Source organism: Coregonus lavaretus (assembly GCF_964263955.1).
Source record: "Coregonus lavaretus genome assembly, chromosome: 19".
Taxonomy (NCBI): Eukaryota; Metazoa; Chordata; class Actinopteri; order Salmoniformes; family Salmonidae; genus Coregonus; species Coregonus lavaretus.
Genome location: NC_140006.1, coordinates 47,030,039 through 47,047,397, shown reverse-complemented (window position 1 = coordinate 47,047,397; position 17,359 = coordinate 47,030,039). Strand labels below are relative to the sequence as shown.

Here is a 17,359-nt window from a genome sequence, read left to right as displayed (position 1 = left end):
GAGGAAAACATACAACATTATAAAATCAATGTACAAAAACCACAAGTGATTTCTTTCCTCAGGGCCGCGGGGTGAGACAGGGACGCAGCTTGAGCCCCACCCTCTTCAACATTTCTATCAATGAATTGGCGAGGGCACTAGAACAGTCTGCAGCACCCGGCCTCACCCTACTTGACTCGTAAATCAAATCTCTACTGTTTGCTGACGATCTGGTGCTTCTGTCCCCAACCAAAAATAATGGTGTTCCTAAAAAGGTCCAGTTGCCAGGATAACAAATACAAATTCTATCTAGACATCATTGCCCTAGAGCACACAAATAATTATACATACCTCGGCTTAAACATCAACAACACAGGTAACTTCCACAAGGCTTTGAACGATCTAATGGACAAGGCAAGAAAGGCCTTTTATGCCAACAAAAGGAACATAACACTCGACATCCCAATTAGAATCTGGCAAAAAATACTTCAATCAGTTATAGAACCCATTGCCCTCTATGGTTGTGAGGTCTGGGGTCCACTCACCAACCAATAATTCACAAAATGGGACCAATTGAGTCTCTGCATGCAGAATTCTGCAAAAATATACTTTGTGTACAAAGCAAATCCCAAACAATGCATGCAGAGCAGAATTAGGACTATACCCGCTAGTTATCAAAATCCAGAAAAGAGCTGTTGAATTCTACAACCACCTAAAAGGAAGCGATGCCCACACATTCCATCACAAAGCCCTCACCTACAGAGAGATTGACCTAGAGAAGTGTCCCCTCAGACAGCTGGTTCTGGGGCTCTGTTCACAAACACAAACGGACCCAACAGAGCCCCAGGCAAGCAACACAATTGGACCCAACCAAATTATGAGAAAGCAGAAAGATAACTTTTTGACACTGGAAAGAATCAACCAAAGAAACAGAGCAAATTGGAATGCTATCTGGCCCTAAACAGAGAGTACACAGTAGCAGAATACCTGACCACTGTGACTGACCAAAAATTTAAAAAAATCCTTGACTATGTACAGACTCAGTGAGCATAGCCTTGCTATTGAGAAAGGCCACCGTAGGCAGACCTGGCTCTCAAGAGAAGACAGGCTATGTGCCCACTGCCCACAAAATGAGGTGGAAACTGAGCTACACTTCCTAACCTCCTGCCAAATGTATGACCACATTAGAGACTCATATTTCCCACACATCACACAGACCCACAAAGAATTTGAAAACAAATCAAACATTGATAAACTCCCATATCGGTTAGGTGAAGTGCCGCAGTCTGCCATCACAGCAGCAAGATTTGTGGCCTGTTGCCATGAGAAAAGGGCAACCAGTGGAGCACAAACAACACTGTAAATACCACCAATATTTACCTGTTTATTTATCTTCCCCTACTATTCGTACTACAACTATTTGCACATTACTAAAACACAGTACATCGCTGATAATATAACACGTGAAAGTTATATCTTTTTTAAACCTTTTAGAGTTTTTTTTTACTGTTTAATGTTTTGATTTAGTTTTTTTGTTGAAGTTAATTTGTTTCTTCTCACTTTTTATCTATTTCACTTGCTTTGTGAACATGTTTCCCAATAAAGCCTCTTGAATTGAAAGAGGGAGAGAGAGAAGACAGACAGAGCGAGAGATAAAGAGTCTGCAGACTCCATGCCAACTCACCCCGGCCAAACTCATTGCTCACTCTTTACCCCTTTAGTGGTGCTGCCAAAATGTGTTTTCACTTTGTTGAAAGAATGTGAATGTGTCCTAGGTTTTCTTTTTGTTTGTGTGTTCCCAAGAGAAGATTTCTATTAGAATTTAGGGCACTCGTACAATTAAAAATTATTCTGGTTCACAATTGAGTTTGGGTTCATGTTGAAAAATCCATTGCTTGTGTGTTTTGAACTTACCACATGCCTGAACATGTACTTACATACAGTATCATGTGTTTATGTTCCCCTCCTAACCAGACATTCTTCTAACATACGTTTCGTATGATTCCTAGAGAAGATACCATACATACCATGTGATGGGAAGTTGTTCTGACTAGTAATAGTGTGTCCCCGTTATGTATGCTCCGATTTTATTGCTCTAACAGTGGAATGTATGGCTGTAAATCTGGACCCAAAACCTGCTGTTTTCTTAAACGTTTCTGGTATGTGTGGTATTCAGTATGAATGTGTGACTTGTAACATAGCAATTGTATTCGGTATGTGTGGCTAAATGTAACATAGTAATTGGATCCGGTGTGTGTGTGGCTGAATGTAACATAGTAATTATATACAGCATGTACAGTGCCTTTTAGAAAGTATTCATACCCCACTCGGGGCTCCCGAGTGGCGCAGCGGTCTAAGGCACTGCATCTCAGTGCTTGAGGCGTCACTACAGACCCCCTGGTTTGATTCCAGGCTGTATCACAACCGGCCGTGATTGGGAGTCCCATAGGGCGGCACGCAATTGGCCCAGCGTCGTCCGGGTTTGGCCGGTGTAGGCCGTCATTGTAAATAAGAATTTGTTCTTAACTGAGTTGCCTAGTTAAATAAAGGTACTATATATATATAAAAACTTATTCCACATTCTATGTTTTGTTAAATTGTTGTTTTATAGCCTGAATTCATAATGGCTTAAATTGATATTGTTTCTTACCCATCTACACCCAATAACCCATAATGACAAAGTGAAAACCTTTTTTTTTTTTTTTTTATGTTTGCAAATGTATTCTAAATTAAATATCTCATTTACAAATTTGACAGAGCTTGAAGAATTAATATATATATATATATATATATGGGCAAATGTTCCACAAGCTAGGTGTGGAAAAGCACTTAGAGACTTACCCAGAAAGACTCACAGCTGTAATCGCTGCAAAAGATGCTTCTACAAAGTATTGACTCAGGGGTGTGAATACTTATGTAAATGAGGTATTTCTGTATTTAATTTATAAATGTGCAAACATTTCTAAAAACATGTTTTCACTTTGTCATTATGAGGTATTGTGTGTAGATGGGTGAGATAAAAAAAAAAATGTAATCCATTTTGAATTCGGTCTGTAACATAACAAAATGTGAAATAAGTCAAGATATGAATACTTTCTGAAGGCACTGTATCTGTGACTGTAACATAGTAATTGTACCTGGTATGTATGTATGTACACTACATGACCATAAGTATGTGGACACCTGCTCGTCGAACATCTCATTCCAGAATCATGGGCATTAACATGGAGTTGGTCCCCCCCTTTGCTGCTATAACAGCCTCCACTCTTCTCGGAAGGCTTTCCACTAGATGTTGGAACATTGCTGCGGGGGACTTGCTTCCATTCAGCCACAAGAGCATTAGTGAGGTCGGGCACTGATGTTGGGCGATTAGGCCTGGCTCGCAGTCGGCGTTCCAATTAATCCCAAAGGTGTTTGATGGGGTTGAGGTCAGGGCTCTGTGCAGGCCAGTCAAGTTCTTCCACACCGATCTCGACAAACCATTTCTGTATAGACCTCGCTTTGTGCAATGGGGCATTGTCATGCTGAAACAGGAAAAGGCCTTCCCCAATCTGTTGCCAGATTAGTACAGATTAGTCTAGAATGGCATTGTATGCTGTAGCGTTAAGATTACCCTTCACTTGAACTAAGGGGCCTAGCCCGAACCATGAAAAACAGCCCCAGACCATTATTCCTCCTCCACCCAACTGTACAGTTGGCACTATGCATTCGGGCAGGTAGCGTTCTCCTGGCATCTGCCAAACACGGTAGTGAGTGTTGCAACCGAGAACAGACCATTTTTACGCGCTTCAGCACTTGGCGGTCCCATTCTGTGAGCTTGTGTGGCCTACCGCTTCGCAGCTGAGCCGTTGTTGCTCCTAGACGTTTCCATTTCACAGTAACAGCACTTACAGTTGACCGGGACAGCTCTAGCAGGGCAGACATTTTACGAACTGACTTATTGGAAAGGTGGCATCCTATGATGGTGCCACGTTGTAAGTCACTGAGCTCTTCAGTAAGGCCATTCTACTGCCAATGTTTGTCTATGGAGATTGCATGGCCGTGCGCGCTCGTTTTTATACACCTGTCAGCAACGGGTGTGGCTGGAATAGCCGAATCCACTAATTTGAAGGGGTGTCCAAATACTGCTGTATATATATTGTATGTGTGACTGTGACATATTAATAGATGGACACAGTAATGATGTTTCCTGTGTGTGTTGTTGTGTTCTGTCAGCACTGGGCTGGCATCTGTAGTGACTTGGTTCTGTCTGTCTATACACTACCGGTCAAAAGTTTTGGAACACCTACTCTTTCAAGAGTTTTTTTCTTTATTTTTACTATTTTCTACATTGTAGAATAATGGTGAAGACATCAACACTATGAAATAACACATGGAATCATGTAGTAACCAAAAAAGTGTTAAACAAATCAAAATATATTTTATATTTGAGATTCTTCAAATAGCCACCCTTTGCGTTGATGACAGCTTTGCACACACTTGGCATTCTCTCAACCAGCTTCACCTGGAATGTTTTTCCAACAGTCTTGAAGGAGTTCCCACATATGCTGAGCACTTGTTGGCTGCTTTTCCTTCACTCTGCGGTCCGACTCATCCAAAACCATCTCAATTGGGTTGAGGTCGGGGGATTATGGAGACCAGGTCATCTGATGCAGCACTCCATCACTCTCCTTCTTGGTAAAATAGCCCTTACACAGCCTGTAGGTGTGTTGGGTCATTGTCCTGTGGAAAAACAAATGATAGTCCCACTAAGCCCAAACCAGATGTGATGGCGTATCGCTGCAGAATGCTGTGGTAGCCATGCTGGTTAAGTGTGTCTTTAATTCTAAATAAATCACAGACAGTGTCACCAGCAAAGCACCCCCACACCATAACACCACCTCCTCCATGCTTTACGGTGGGAAATACACATGCGGAGATCATCCGTTCACCCACACCGCATCTCACAAATACACGGCGGTTGGAACCAAAAATCTCAAATTTGGACACCAGACCAAAGGACAACTTTCCACCGGTCTAATGTCCATTGCTCGTGTTTCTTGGCCCGAGCAAGTCTCTTCTTATTATTGGTGTCCTTTAGTAGTGGTTTCTTTGCAGCAATGGACCATGAAGGCCTGATTCACACAGTCCCCTCTGAACAGTTGATGTTGAGATGTGTCTGTTACTTGAACTCTGTGAATCATTTATTTGAGGCTGGTAACTCTGAAGTTATCCTCTGCAGCAGAGGTAACTCTGGGTCTTCCATTCCTGTGGCAGTCCTCATGAGAGCCAGGTTCATCATAGCACTTGATGGTTTTTGCGACTGCACTTTCAAAGTTCTTGACATTTTCCGTATTGACTGACCTTCATGTCTTAAAGTAATGATGGACTGTCGTTTCTCTTTGCTTATTTGAGCTGTTCTTACCATAATATGGACTTGGTCTTTTACCAAATAGGGCTATCTTCTGTATACCCCCCTACCTTGACACAACACAACTGATTGGCTCAAACACATTAAGAAGGAAATAAATTCCACAAATTAACTTTTAAGAAGGCACACCTGTTAATTGAAATGCATTCCAGGTGACTACCTCATGATGCTGGTTGAGAGAATGCCAAGAGTGTGCAAAGCTGTCATCAAGGCAAAGGGTGGCTATTTGAAGAATCTCAAATGTAAAATATATTTGGATTTGTTTAACACTTTTTTGGTTACTACATGATTCCATATGTGGTATTTCATAGTTTTGATGTCTTCACTATTATTCTACAATGTAGAAAATAGTAAAAAATTAAGAAAAACCCTTGAATGAGTAGGTGTTCTAAAACTTTTGACCGGTAGTGTACACTAGACAGTACAGGGGACAGTAACACTGAGCTGGCGTCTGTAGTGACAGTAACACTGAGCTGGCGTCTGTAGTGACAGTAACACTGAGCTGGCGTCTGTAGTGACAGTAACACTGAGCTGGCGTCTGTAGTGACAGTAACACTGAGCTGGCGTCTGTAGTGACAGTAACACTGAGCTGGCGTCTGTAGTGACAGTAACACTGAGCTGGCGTCTGTAGTGACAGTAACACTGAGCTGGCGTCTGTAGTGACAGTAACACTGAGCTGGCGTCTGTAGTGACAGTAACACTGAGCTGGCGTCTGTAGTGACAGTAACACTGAGCTGGCGTCTGTAGTGACAGTAACACTGAGCTGGCGTCTGTAGTGACAGTAACACTGAGCTGGCGTCTGTAGTGACAGTAACACTGAGCTGGCGTCTGTAGTGACAGTAACACTGAGCTGGCGTCTGTAGTGACAGTAACACTGAGCTGGCGTCTGTAGTGACAGTAACACTGAGCTGGCGTCTGTAGTGACAGTAACACTGAGCTGGCGTCTGTAGTGACAGTAACACTGAGCTGGCGTCTGTAGTGACAGTAACACTGAGCTGGCGTCTGTAGTGACAGTAACACTGAGCTGGCGTCTGTAGTGACAGTAACACTGAGCTGGCGTCTGTAGTGACAGTAACACTGAGCTGGCGTCTGTAGTGACAGTAACACTGAGCTGGCGTCTGTACTGACAGTAACAACACATAGAAACAAGTCACCACAACTCCAGTCCTACATGATCAAACTATGAAAACCTCTGCTCTGAGACCAACATACTGTATCTTGTCAGTAGTTTATTGAATTGATTGTTTTTGTGGTGTGTGTGTGTGTGTGTGTGTGTGTGTGTGTTGCAGGAGCTGTGCCAATGTCGTCCGTCCGATGGGAACTGTTCATGTTGTAAGGAGTGTATGCTGTGTCTGGGGACACTGTGGGAGGAGTGCTGCGACTGTGTTGGTGAGTACTGTGTTGTTGAGTACTGTGTTGGTGAGTGCTGTGTGTGTGTGTGTGTGTGTGTGTGTCGGTCAGTCACATCTCACACAGTACAATAACAACGCTCTGCTGCCTTCACTCTGCTGCTCTGCTGCCTCCACTCTGCTGCCTCCACTCTGCTGCTCTGCTGCCTCCGCTCTGCTGCCTCCACTCCACCGCTCTGCTGCCTCCGCTCTGCTGCCTCCGCTCTGCTGCCTCCACTCTGCTGCCTCCGCTCTGCTGCCTCCGCTCTGCTGCCTCCACTCTGCGGCCTCCACTCTGCGGCCTCCACTCTGCTGCCTCCGCTCTGCTGCTCTGCTGCTCTGCTGCCTCCGCTCTGCTGCCTCCGCTCTGCTGCCTCCGCTCTGCTGCCTCCACTCTGCTGCTCTGCTGCCTCCGCTCTGCTGCCTCCACTCTGCTGCTCTGCTGCCTCCACTCTGCTGCCTCCGCTCTGCTGCCTCCACTCTGCTGCTCTGCTGCCTCCACTCTGCTGCTCTGCTGCCTCCGCTCTGCTGCCTCCGCTTTGCTGCCTCCACTCTGCTGCTCTGCTGTCTCCGCTCTGCTGCCTCCACTCTGCTGCTCTGCTGCCTCCGCTCTGCTGCCTACAATTTGCTGCCTCCACTCTGCTGCTCTGCTGCCACCGCTCTGCTGCCTCCACTCTGCTGCTCTGCTGCCTCCACTCTGCTGCTCTGCTGCCTCCGCTCTGCTGCCTCCACTCTGCTGCCTCCGCTCTGCTGCTCTGCTGCCGCCGCTCTGCTGCCTCCACTCTGCTGCTCTGCTGCCTCCACTCTGCTGCTCTGCTGCCTCCGCTCTGCTGCCTCCACTCTGCTGCCGCCGCTCTGCTGCCGCCACTCTGCTGTCCCCGCTCTGCTGCCTCCGCTCTGCTGCCTCCACTCTGCTGCTCTGCTGTCTACATTTTGTGTGCCCTACCTCATCACCCACTGATTTTTAACTGCTACAAGTCCGTTTGGTGGAAACAAACACACCGCTGGTGGGAAAATGTGCATATGATCTTTATGCAGATGTTAGAATATTCGCATGACAATCTGTCGCCAATTAGATGGAAACCTAGCTACTGCAAATACATTTTGGGTTTAGGGAGGAGGGATGGATGGAAGGAGGGGTAGACCAATGTGTATGGTGGTTTATCTGAAACCGCTATCTTGGCTCTGTTTTTAGCGTCGATTTAGTTTGTAATCCAATATTCCTCCGTCAAACTTTGCTGCTTATTTAAATGATTTAGCTAATTCATTTCTACTCATTTAAAATCTTATGCTAATCATATCTGATGGGATTATCAACTACTGTTTAAGGTAAAGATTCTTTAAACTATTTTAATCAAGACAAAGACTTTTGGTCAGAACTAGTTGCATAGAAACCATTTAACCTTTTAAAAGTTATTATTGATCAACTCTCCCTCCCTCTCACTCCCTCATTCATTATTCTCTCTCTCTCTCTCTCTCTCTCTCTCTCTCTCTCTCTCTCTCTCTCTCTCTCTCTCTCTCTCTCTCTCTCTCTCTCTCTCTCTCTCTCTCCCCTCTTTCTTTCTCTCTCTCTCTCCCCCTCTTTCTCTCTCTCTCTCTCTCTCTCTCTCTCTCTCTCTCTCTCTCTCTCTCTCTCTCTCTCTCTCTCTCTCCTCTCTCTCTCTCTGTGCCTCTCTCTCTCTGTGCCTCTCTCTTTCTTTCTCTCTCTCTCTCCCCCTCTTTCTTTCTCTCTCTCTCTCTCTCTCTCTCCCCCTCTTTCTTTCTCTCTCTCTCTCCCCTCTCTCTCTCTCTCTCTCTCTCTCTCTCTCTCTCTCTCTCTCTCTCTCTCTCTCTCTCTCTCTCTCTCTCTCTCTCTCTCTCTCTCTCGTTCTCTCTCAGGGATGTGTAACCCTAAGAACTACAGTGATACTCCAGCCACCTCCAAGAGCACAGTGGAGGAACTCCATCGACCAATCCCCTCGCTGTTCCGAGCCCTCACGGAGGGCGACGCCCCTATCAACATGATGGTGGTGTCCTTCCCCGTTGCAGAGGAACTATCTCACCATGAGAACCTGGTCTCCTTCCTAGAGACGCTTGATGACCAGCACCAGAACGTATCGCTCCCCGGCAACAGCATCCACGCCAGCTACAACACTCAAGGTAGCGAAACCATAGAACTAGAATGAATAGACTGTGGAACCATAGAATTAGAATGCATATACTGTGGAACCATATAAATATAATGATTAGACTGTGGAACCATATTAATAGAATGATTAGACTGTGGAACCATATAAATGGAATGATTAGACTGTGGAACCATATAAATAGAATGAATAGACTGTGGAACCATAGAAATAGAATGAATAGACTGTGGAACCATATTAATAGAATGAGTAGACTGTGGAACCATATTAATAGAATGATTAGACTGTGGAACCATATTAATAGAATGAATAGACTGGAACCATATTAATAGAATGAATAGACTGTGGAACCATAGAAATAGAATGAATAGACTGGAACCATATTAATAGAATGAATAGACTGTGGAACCATAGAAATAGAATGAATAGACTGTGGAACCATAGAAATAGAATGAATAGACTGTGGAACCATATTAATAGAATGATTAGACTGTGGAACCATAGAAATAGAATGAATAGACTGTGGAACCATATTAATAGAATGATTAGACTGTGGAACCATAGAAATAGAATGAATAGACTGTGGAACCATATTAATAGAATGAATATACTGTGGAACCATATTAATAGAATTATTAGACTGTGGAACCATATTAATAGAATGATTAGACTGTGGAACCATATTAATAGAATGATTAGACTGTGGAACCATATTAATAGAATGAATAGACTGTGGAACCATATTAATAGAATGAATAGACTGTGGAACCATATTAATAGAATGAATAGACTGTGGAACCATATTAATAGAATGAATAGACTGTGGAATCATATTAATAGAATGAATAGATTGTGGAACCATAGAAATAGAATGAATAGACTGTGGAACCATAGAAATAGAATGAATAGACTGTGGAACCATATTAATAGAATGATTAGACTGTGGAACCATAGAAATAGAATGAATAGACTGTGGAACCATAGAAATAGAATGAATAGACTGTGGAACCATATTAATAGAATGAATAGACTGTGGAACCATATTAATAGACTGTGGAACCATATTAATAGAATGATTAGACTGTGGAACCATAGAAATAGAATGAATAGACTGTGGAACCATAGAAATAGAATGAATAGACTGTGGAACCATAGAAATAGAATGAATAGACTGTGGAACCATATTAATAGACTGTGGAACCATATTAATATAATTAATAGACTGTGGAACCATATTAATAGACTGTGGAACCATAGAAATAGAATGAATAGACTGTGGAACCATATTAATAGAATGAATAGACTGTGGAACCATATTAATAGACTGTGGAACCATAGAAATAGAATGAATAGACTGTGGAACCATATTAATAGAATGAATAGACTGTGGAACCATATAAATAGAATGAATAGACTGTGGAACCATATTAATAGAATGAATAGACTATGGAACCATATTAATAGAATGAATAGACTGTGGAACCATATTAATAGAATGAATAGACTGTGGAACCATAGAAATAGAATGAATAGACTGTGGAACCATAGCAATAGAATGAATAGACTGTGGAACCATATTAATAGAATGAATAGACTGTGGAACCATATTAATAGAATGATTAGACTGTGGAACCATATAAATAGAATGATTAGACTGTGGAACCATATAAATAGAATGATTAGACTGTGGAACCATATTAATAGAATGAATAGACTGTGGAACCATAGAAATAGAATGAATAGACTGTGGAACCATATTAATAGAATGAGTAGACTGTGGAACTATATTAATAGAATGATTAGACTGTGGAACCATATTAATAGAATGAATAGACTGGAACCATATTAATAGAATGAATAGACTGTGGAACCATAGAAATAGAATGAATAGACTGGAACCATATTAATAGAATGAATAGACTGTGGAACCATAGAAATAGAATGAATAGACTGTGGAACCATATTAATAGAATGATTAGACTGTGGAACCATAGAAATAGAATGAATAGACTGTGGAACCATATTAATAGAATGAATATACTGTGGAACCATATTAATAGAATGATTAGACTGTGGAACCATATTAATAGAATGATTAGACTGTGGAACCATATTAATAGAATGATTAGACTGTGGAACCATATTAATAGAATTAATAGACTGTGGAACCATATTAATAGAATGAATAGACTGTGGAACCATATTAATAGAATGAATAGACTGGAACCATATTAATAGAATGAATAGACTGTGGAACCATAGAAATAGAATGAATAGACTGTGGAACCATAGAAATAGAATGAATAGACTGTGGAACCATATTAATAGAATGAATAGACTGTGGAACCATATTAATAGAATGATTAGACTGTGGAACCATATAAATAGAATGATTAGACTGTGGAACCATATAAATAGAATGATTAGACTGTGGAACCATATTAATAGAATGAATAGACTGTGGAACCATAGAAATAGAATGAATAGACTGTGGAACCATATTAATAGAATGAATAGACTGTGGAACCATATTAATAGAATGATTAGACTGTGGAACCATATAAATAGAATGATTAGACTGTGGAACCATATAAATAGAATGATTAGACTGTGGAACCATATTAATAGAATGAATAGACTGTGGAACCATAGAAATAGAATGAATAGACTGTGGAACCATATTAATAGAATGAGTAGACTGTGGAACCATATTAATAGAATGATTAGACTGTGGAACCATATTAATAGAATGAATAGACTGGAACCATATTAATAGAATGAATAGACTGTGGAACCATAGAAATAGAATGAATAGACTGGAACCATATTAATAGAATGATTAGACTGTGGAACCATAGAAATAGAATGAATAGACTGTGGAACCATATTAATAGAATGAATATACTGTGGAACCATATTAATAGAATGATTAGACTGTGGAACCATATTAATAGAATGATTAGACTGTGGAACCATATTAATAGAATGATTAGACTGTGGAACCATATTAATAGAATGAATAGACTGTGGAACCATATTAATAGAATGAATAGACTGTGGAACCATATTAATAGAATGAATAGACTGTGGAACCATAGAAATAGAATGAATAGACTGTGGAACCATAGAAATAGAATGAATAGACTGTGGAACCATATTAATAGAATGATTAGACTGTGGAACCATAGAAATAGAATGAATAGACTGTGGAACCATAGAAATAGAATGAATAGACTGTGGAACCATAGAAATAGAATGAATAGACTGTGGAACCATATTAATAGACTGTGGAACCATATTAATAGAATTAATAGACTGTGGAACCATATTAATAGACTGTTTAACCATAGAAATAGAATGAATAGACTGTGGAACCATATTAATAGAATGAATAGACTGTGGAACCATATTAATAGACTGTGGAACCATAGAAATAGAATGAATAGACTGTGGAACCATATTAATAGAATTAATAGACTGTGGAACCATATTAATAGAATGAATAGACTGTGGAACCATATAAATAGAATGAATAGACTGTGGAACCATATTAATAGAATTAATAGACTGTGGAACCATATTAATAGAATGAATAGACTGTGGAACCATAGAAATAGAATGAATAGACTGTGGAACCATATAAATAGAATGAATAGACTGTGGAACCATATTAATAGAATTAATAGACTGTGGAACCATATTAATAGAATGAATAGACTGTGGAACCGTATTAATAGAATTAATAGACTGTGGAACCATAGAAATAGAATGAATAGACTGTGGAACCATAGAAATAGAATGAATAGACTGTGGAACCATATTAATAGAATGAATAGACTGTGGAACCATATTAATAGAATGATTAGACTGTGGAACCATATTAATAGAATGATTAGACTGTGGAACCATATTAATAGAATGAATAGACTGTGGAACCATATTAATAGAATGAATAGACTGTGGAACCATATAAATATAATTAATAGACTGTGGAACCATATTAATAGAATGACTAGACTGTGGAACCATATTAATAGAATGAATAGACTGTGGAACCATAGAAATAGAATGAATAGACTGTGGAACCATAGAAATAGAATGAATAGACTGTGGAACCATAGAAATAGAATGATTAGACTGTGGAACCATAGAAATAGAATGATTAGACTGTGGAACCATAGAAATAGAATGAATAGACTGTGGAACCATATTAATAGAATGAATAGACTGTGGAACCATATTAATAGAATGATTAGACTGTGGAACCATATTAATAGAATGATTAGACTGTGAAACCATAGAAATAGAATGAATAGACTGTGGAACCATAGAAATAGAATGAATAGACTGTGGAACCATAGAAATAGAATGAATAGACTGTGGAACCATATTAATAGACTGTGGAACCATATTAATAGAATTAATAGACTGTGGAACCATATTAATAGACTGTTTAACCATAGAAATAGAATGAATAGACTGTGGAACCATATTAATAGAATTAATAGACTGTTGAACCATATTAATAGAATGAATAGACTGTGGAACCATATTAATAGACAGTGGAACCATAGAAATAGAATGAATAGACTGTGGAACCATATTAATAGAATGAATAGACTGTGGAACCATATTAATAGAATGACTAGACTGTGGAACCATAGAAATAGAATGAATAGACTGTGGAACCATAGAATGAATAGACTGTGGAACCATAGAAATAGAATGAATAGACTGTGGAACCATAGAAATAGAATGAATAGACTGTGGAACCATAGAAATAGAATGAATAGACTGTGGAACCATATTAATAGAATGAATAGACTGTGGAACCATATTAATAGAATGAATAGATTGTGGAACCATATTAATAGAATTAATAGACTGTGGAACCATATTAATAGAATTAATAGACTGTGGAACCATATAAATATAATGAATAGACTGTGGAACCATATTAATAGAATGAATAGACTGTGGAACCATATTAATAGAATGACTAGACTGTGGAACCATAGAAATAGAATGATTAGACTGTGGAACCATATTAATAGAATGAATAGTTTGTGGAACCATATTAATAGAATGAATAGACTGTGGAACCATATTAATAGAATTAATAGACTGTAGAACCATATAAATATAATGAATAGACTGTGGAACCATATTAATAGAATGAATAGACTGTGGAACCATATTAATAGAATGACTAGACTGTGGAACCATAGAAATAGAATGATTAGACTGTGGAACCATATTAATAGAATGAATAGACTGTGGAACCATATGAATAGAATAAACAGAATAGTATGATAGATTCTATTTCTATGAATGGAACACTATCGTCATTAGAGACAGTTGGGATTCCTTTCAGTGAAAAGTGTTTAGACCCTTTTTAGATGATGGTGTAAAACACTGAAAGCTAAACACAGGAGTGGTTAGTTTACACTAGAGGAGAAACGCCAAGGCGGATCTGGAGTGATGCTATTGGTGATGTTAACCGCCTGGCCTGAGTATTTTCCCCTCCCCTTCTCTCTCTCTCTTCTCTCTCTCCTCCTCCTCTTCTCCTCCTCCCGTTCTTCTTCTTCTTCTTCTTCTTCCTCTTCCTCCTCCGGCTGGGTTATTATTATGATCCTTCTCTCATATCTTGTCCTCTGTCTGGTTCTGAACCTATGATCCAGCTCTCATATCCTGTCCTCTGTCTGGTTCTGAACCTATGATCCAGCTCTCATAGCCTGTCCTCTGTCTGGTCCGAACCTATGATCCAGCTCTCATATCCTGTCCTCTGTCTGGTTCCGAACCTATGATCCAGCTCTCATATCCTGTCCTCTGTCTGGTTCCGAACCTATGATCCAGCTCTCATATCCTGTCCTCTGTCTGGTTCCGAACCTATGATCCAGCTCTCATATCCTGTCCTCTGTCTGGTTCCGAACCTATGATCCAGCTCTCATATCCTGTCCTCTGTCTGGTTCCGAACCTATGATCCAGCTCTCATATCCTGTCCTCTGTCTGGTTCCGAACCTATGATCCAGCTCTCATATCCTGTCCTCTGTCTGGTTCCGAACCTATGATCCAGCTCTCATATCCTGTCCTCTGTCTGGTTCCGAACCTATGATCCAGCTCTCATATCCTGTCCTCTGTCTGGTTCCGAACCTATGATCCAGCTCTCATATCCTGTCCTCTGTCTGGTTCCGAACCTATGATCCAGCTCTCATATCCTGTCCTCTGTCTGGTTCTGAACCTATGATCCAGCTCTCATATCCTGTCCTCTGTCTGGTTCTGAACCTATGATCCAGCTCTCATATCCTGTCCTCTGTCTGGTTCCGAACCTATGATCCAGCTCTCATATCCTGTCCTCTGTCTGGTTCTGAACCTATGATCCAGCTCTCATATCCTGTCCTCTGTCTGGTTCCGAACCTATGATCCAGCTCTCATAGCCTGTCCTCTGTCTGGTTCTGAACCTATGATCCAGCTCTCATATCCTGTCCTCTGTCTGGTTCCGAACCTATGATCCAGCTCTCATATCCTGTCCTCTGTCTGGTTCCGAACCTATGATCCAGCTCTCATATCCTGTCCTCTGTCTGGTTCCGAACCTATGATCCAGCTCTCATATCCTGTCCTCTGTCTGGTTCCGAACCTATGATCCAGCTCTCATATCCTGTCCTCTGTCTGGTTCCGAACCTATGATCCAGCTCTCATATCCTGTCCTCTGTCTGGTTCCGAACCTATGATCCAGCTCTTATAGTCTATAAAAAGACACTGCGCTCACATGAGTTTCCAAAGACACCACATTCGTTAAATATGAGAGCGTTGGTTGGTTCCAACCACAGTGCCCAGCTGTTCGCGCATTAGACACACCAGAAGTTCATCCCAGTTGGTACCCTATTACGTATGTAGTGAACCACTTTTGACCAGGGCCCGAAGACAAGTTGTGCACTTCGTAGGGAATAGGGTGCCATTTGGGACCCTTCCCAGAACACATGGTCACACTTACTGTCAGCAGCACACCCGTTGTCCTCAGTCATAAAAGCAAACCCTAAGGAAAACATTGAGGTTTAATGATTACCGTAACTACTAACTACGGCTTTAAATATGTTTTCATGGGATTACTAGTTATGTTTTTAAAGATGTGGTTACTGTGATAACTGACCTGTGCCCTATTTTCTCTCTGTATCCCTCCAACCCTCCTCCCCCTTGTCCGCCAGATAACATGTGTACGGTGGTCTACTTTGACGACTGCGTATCCATCCGCCAGTGTAAACTATACTGTGAGTCGATGGGAGGGTCGAAGTACCGCTGGTTCCACAACGCCTGCTGTCAGTGCATCGGCCCGGAGTGTCTGGACTACGGCAGCAAGGCTGTCAAATGCATGAACTGTCTGTTCTGAAGACTGGTGGTGGATGGATCCATGGTGGGGGAGACTGGGCACCAGATATATGGACCAAACTAATGGGTGGCTCCAGGGAGGGGCTAGATGATGCTGAAGCCTCCTCAAAATAGCGTAGCACCACCAAGCAATATTTTATTAGTACATGCACACCATGTATTACAGGCACCCCTTACACAACAACCAAGCTACCCCTTAGCTACCCCTTAGCTACCCCCAAGCAAAAGTTTCTGGTGCCACCGCTGACCAAACATGAGAAGACTGACTGTCTGACTAGGTCCAATATTCATTTTAACATTTACATTTTAGTCATTTAGCAGACGCTCTTATCCAGAGCGACTTAAAGTTAGTGAATACATACATGTTTTTTTTTATACTGGCCCCCCTGTGGGTAACGAACCCACATCCCTGCCGGCCATTCCCTCCCCTACCCTGGACGACGCTGGGCCAATTGTGCGCCGCCCAATGGGTCTCCCGGTCGCCGTCGGGCTGCGACAGAGCCTGGACTCGAACCAGGATCTCTAGTGGCTTAGACCACTGCGCCACTCGGGAGTCGAGTAACCATCGGAGCTAGCTGACTGAATTTATCCGACTATCACTGATGTGTGTTTCTTTACAGTGTGAATGACATTGTAAAATATTTTCTTCTCACCAATATTTTTGTTTTATTATTATTTTATTCTGTTGTGTATGTTTCACTGTATATTTTGAGATGTTTTCATTCGGTTTTTAGTTTATTGATAATTCACATCTCGTGCCAAATAAAATACGTTTGGTGACTTGGGGATGGTTTGTGGTCAGTTTAACCCTTTCTACTCTGGCGTGATATAACAATGTAAACCTCATGCTATTTCACCAAAACACATGAGACTTTTATAATACAGCTACATAAGACTTTTATAATACAGATGTAACCTGAAATTGTAGTTGATTGACATCTACCTCAGACCAACCCCTTTGTACACAGTGTAGTCTAAACGTTTAAGTGGCACATCTTTTCTCAATAAACAATCAGGCTAATGTTAGCTAGCTAACCAATCTTTTAAAAAGTCATGAAACACATTAAATC

General features: G+C 41.1%; 1 protein-coding gene across 1 annotated transcript in view; it reads left to right on the top strand.

Moving 5' to 3' along the window:
- The window catches only part of LOC311147177 (twisted gastrulation protein homolog 1-A-like), a 63,088-nt gene extending 46,014 nt beyond the window's left edge, over positions 1–17,074 (top strand). Inside the window, exons 3-5 of the mRNA XM_084183821.1 lie at positions 6,679–6,778; positions 8,656–8,916; positions 16,109–17,074. Coding sequence (XP_084039947.1) covers positions 6,679–6,778; positions 8,656–8,916; positions 16,109–16,290 — 543 coding nt within the window. The 3' untranslated portion in view covers positions 16,291–17,074. The remainder of the gene's footprint in view (positions 1–6,678; positions 6,779–8,655; positions 8,917–16,108) is intronic.
- Positions 17,075–17,359: the final 285 nt, after the last annotated feature.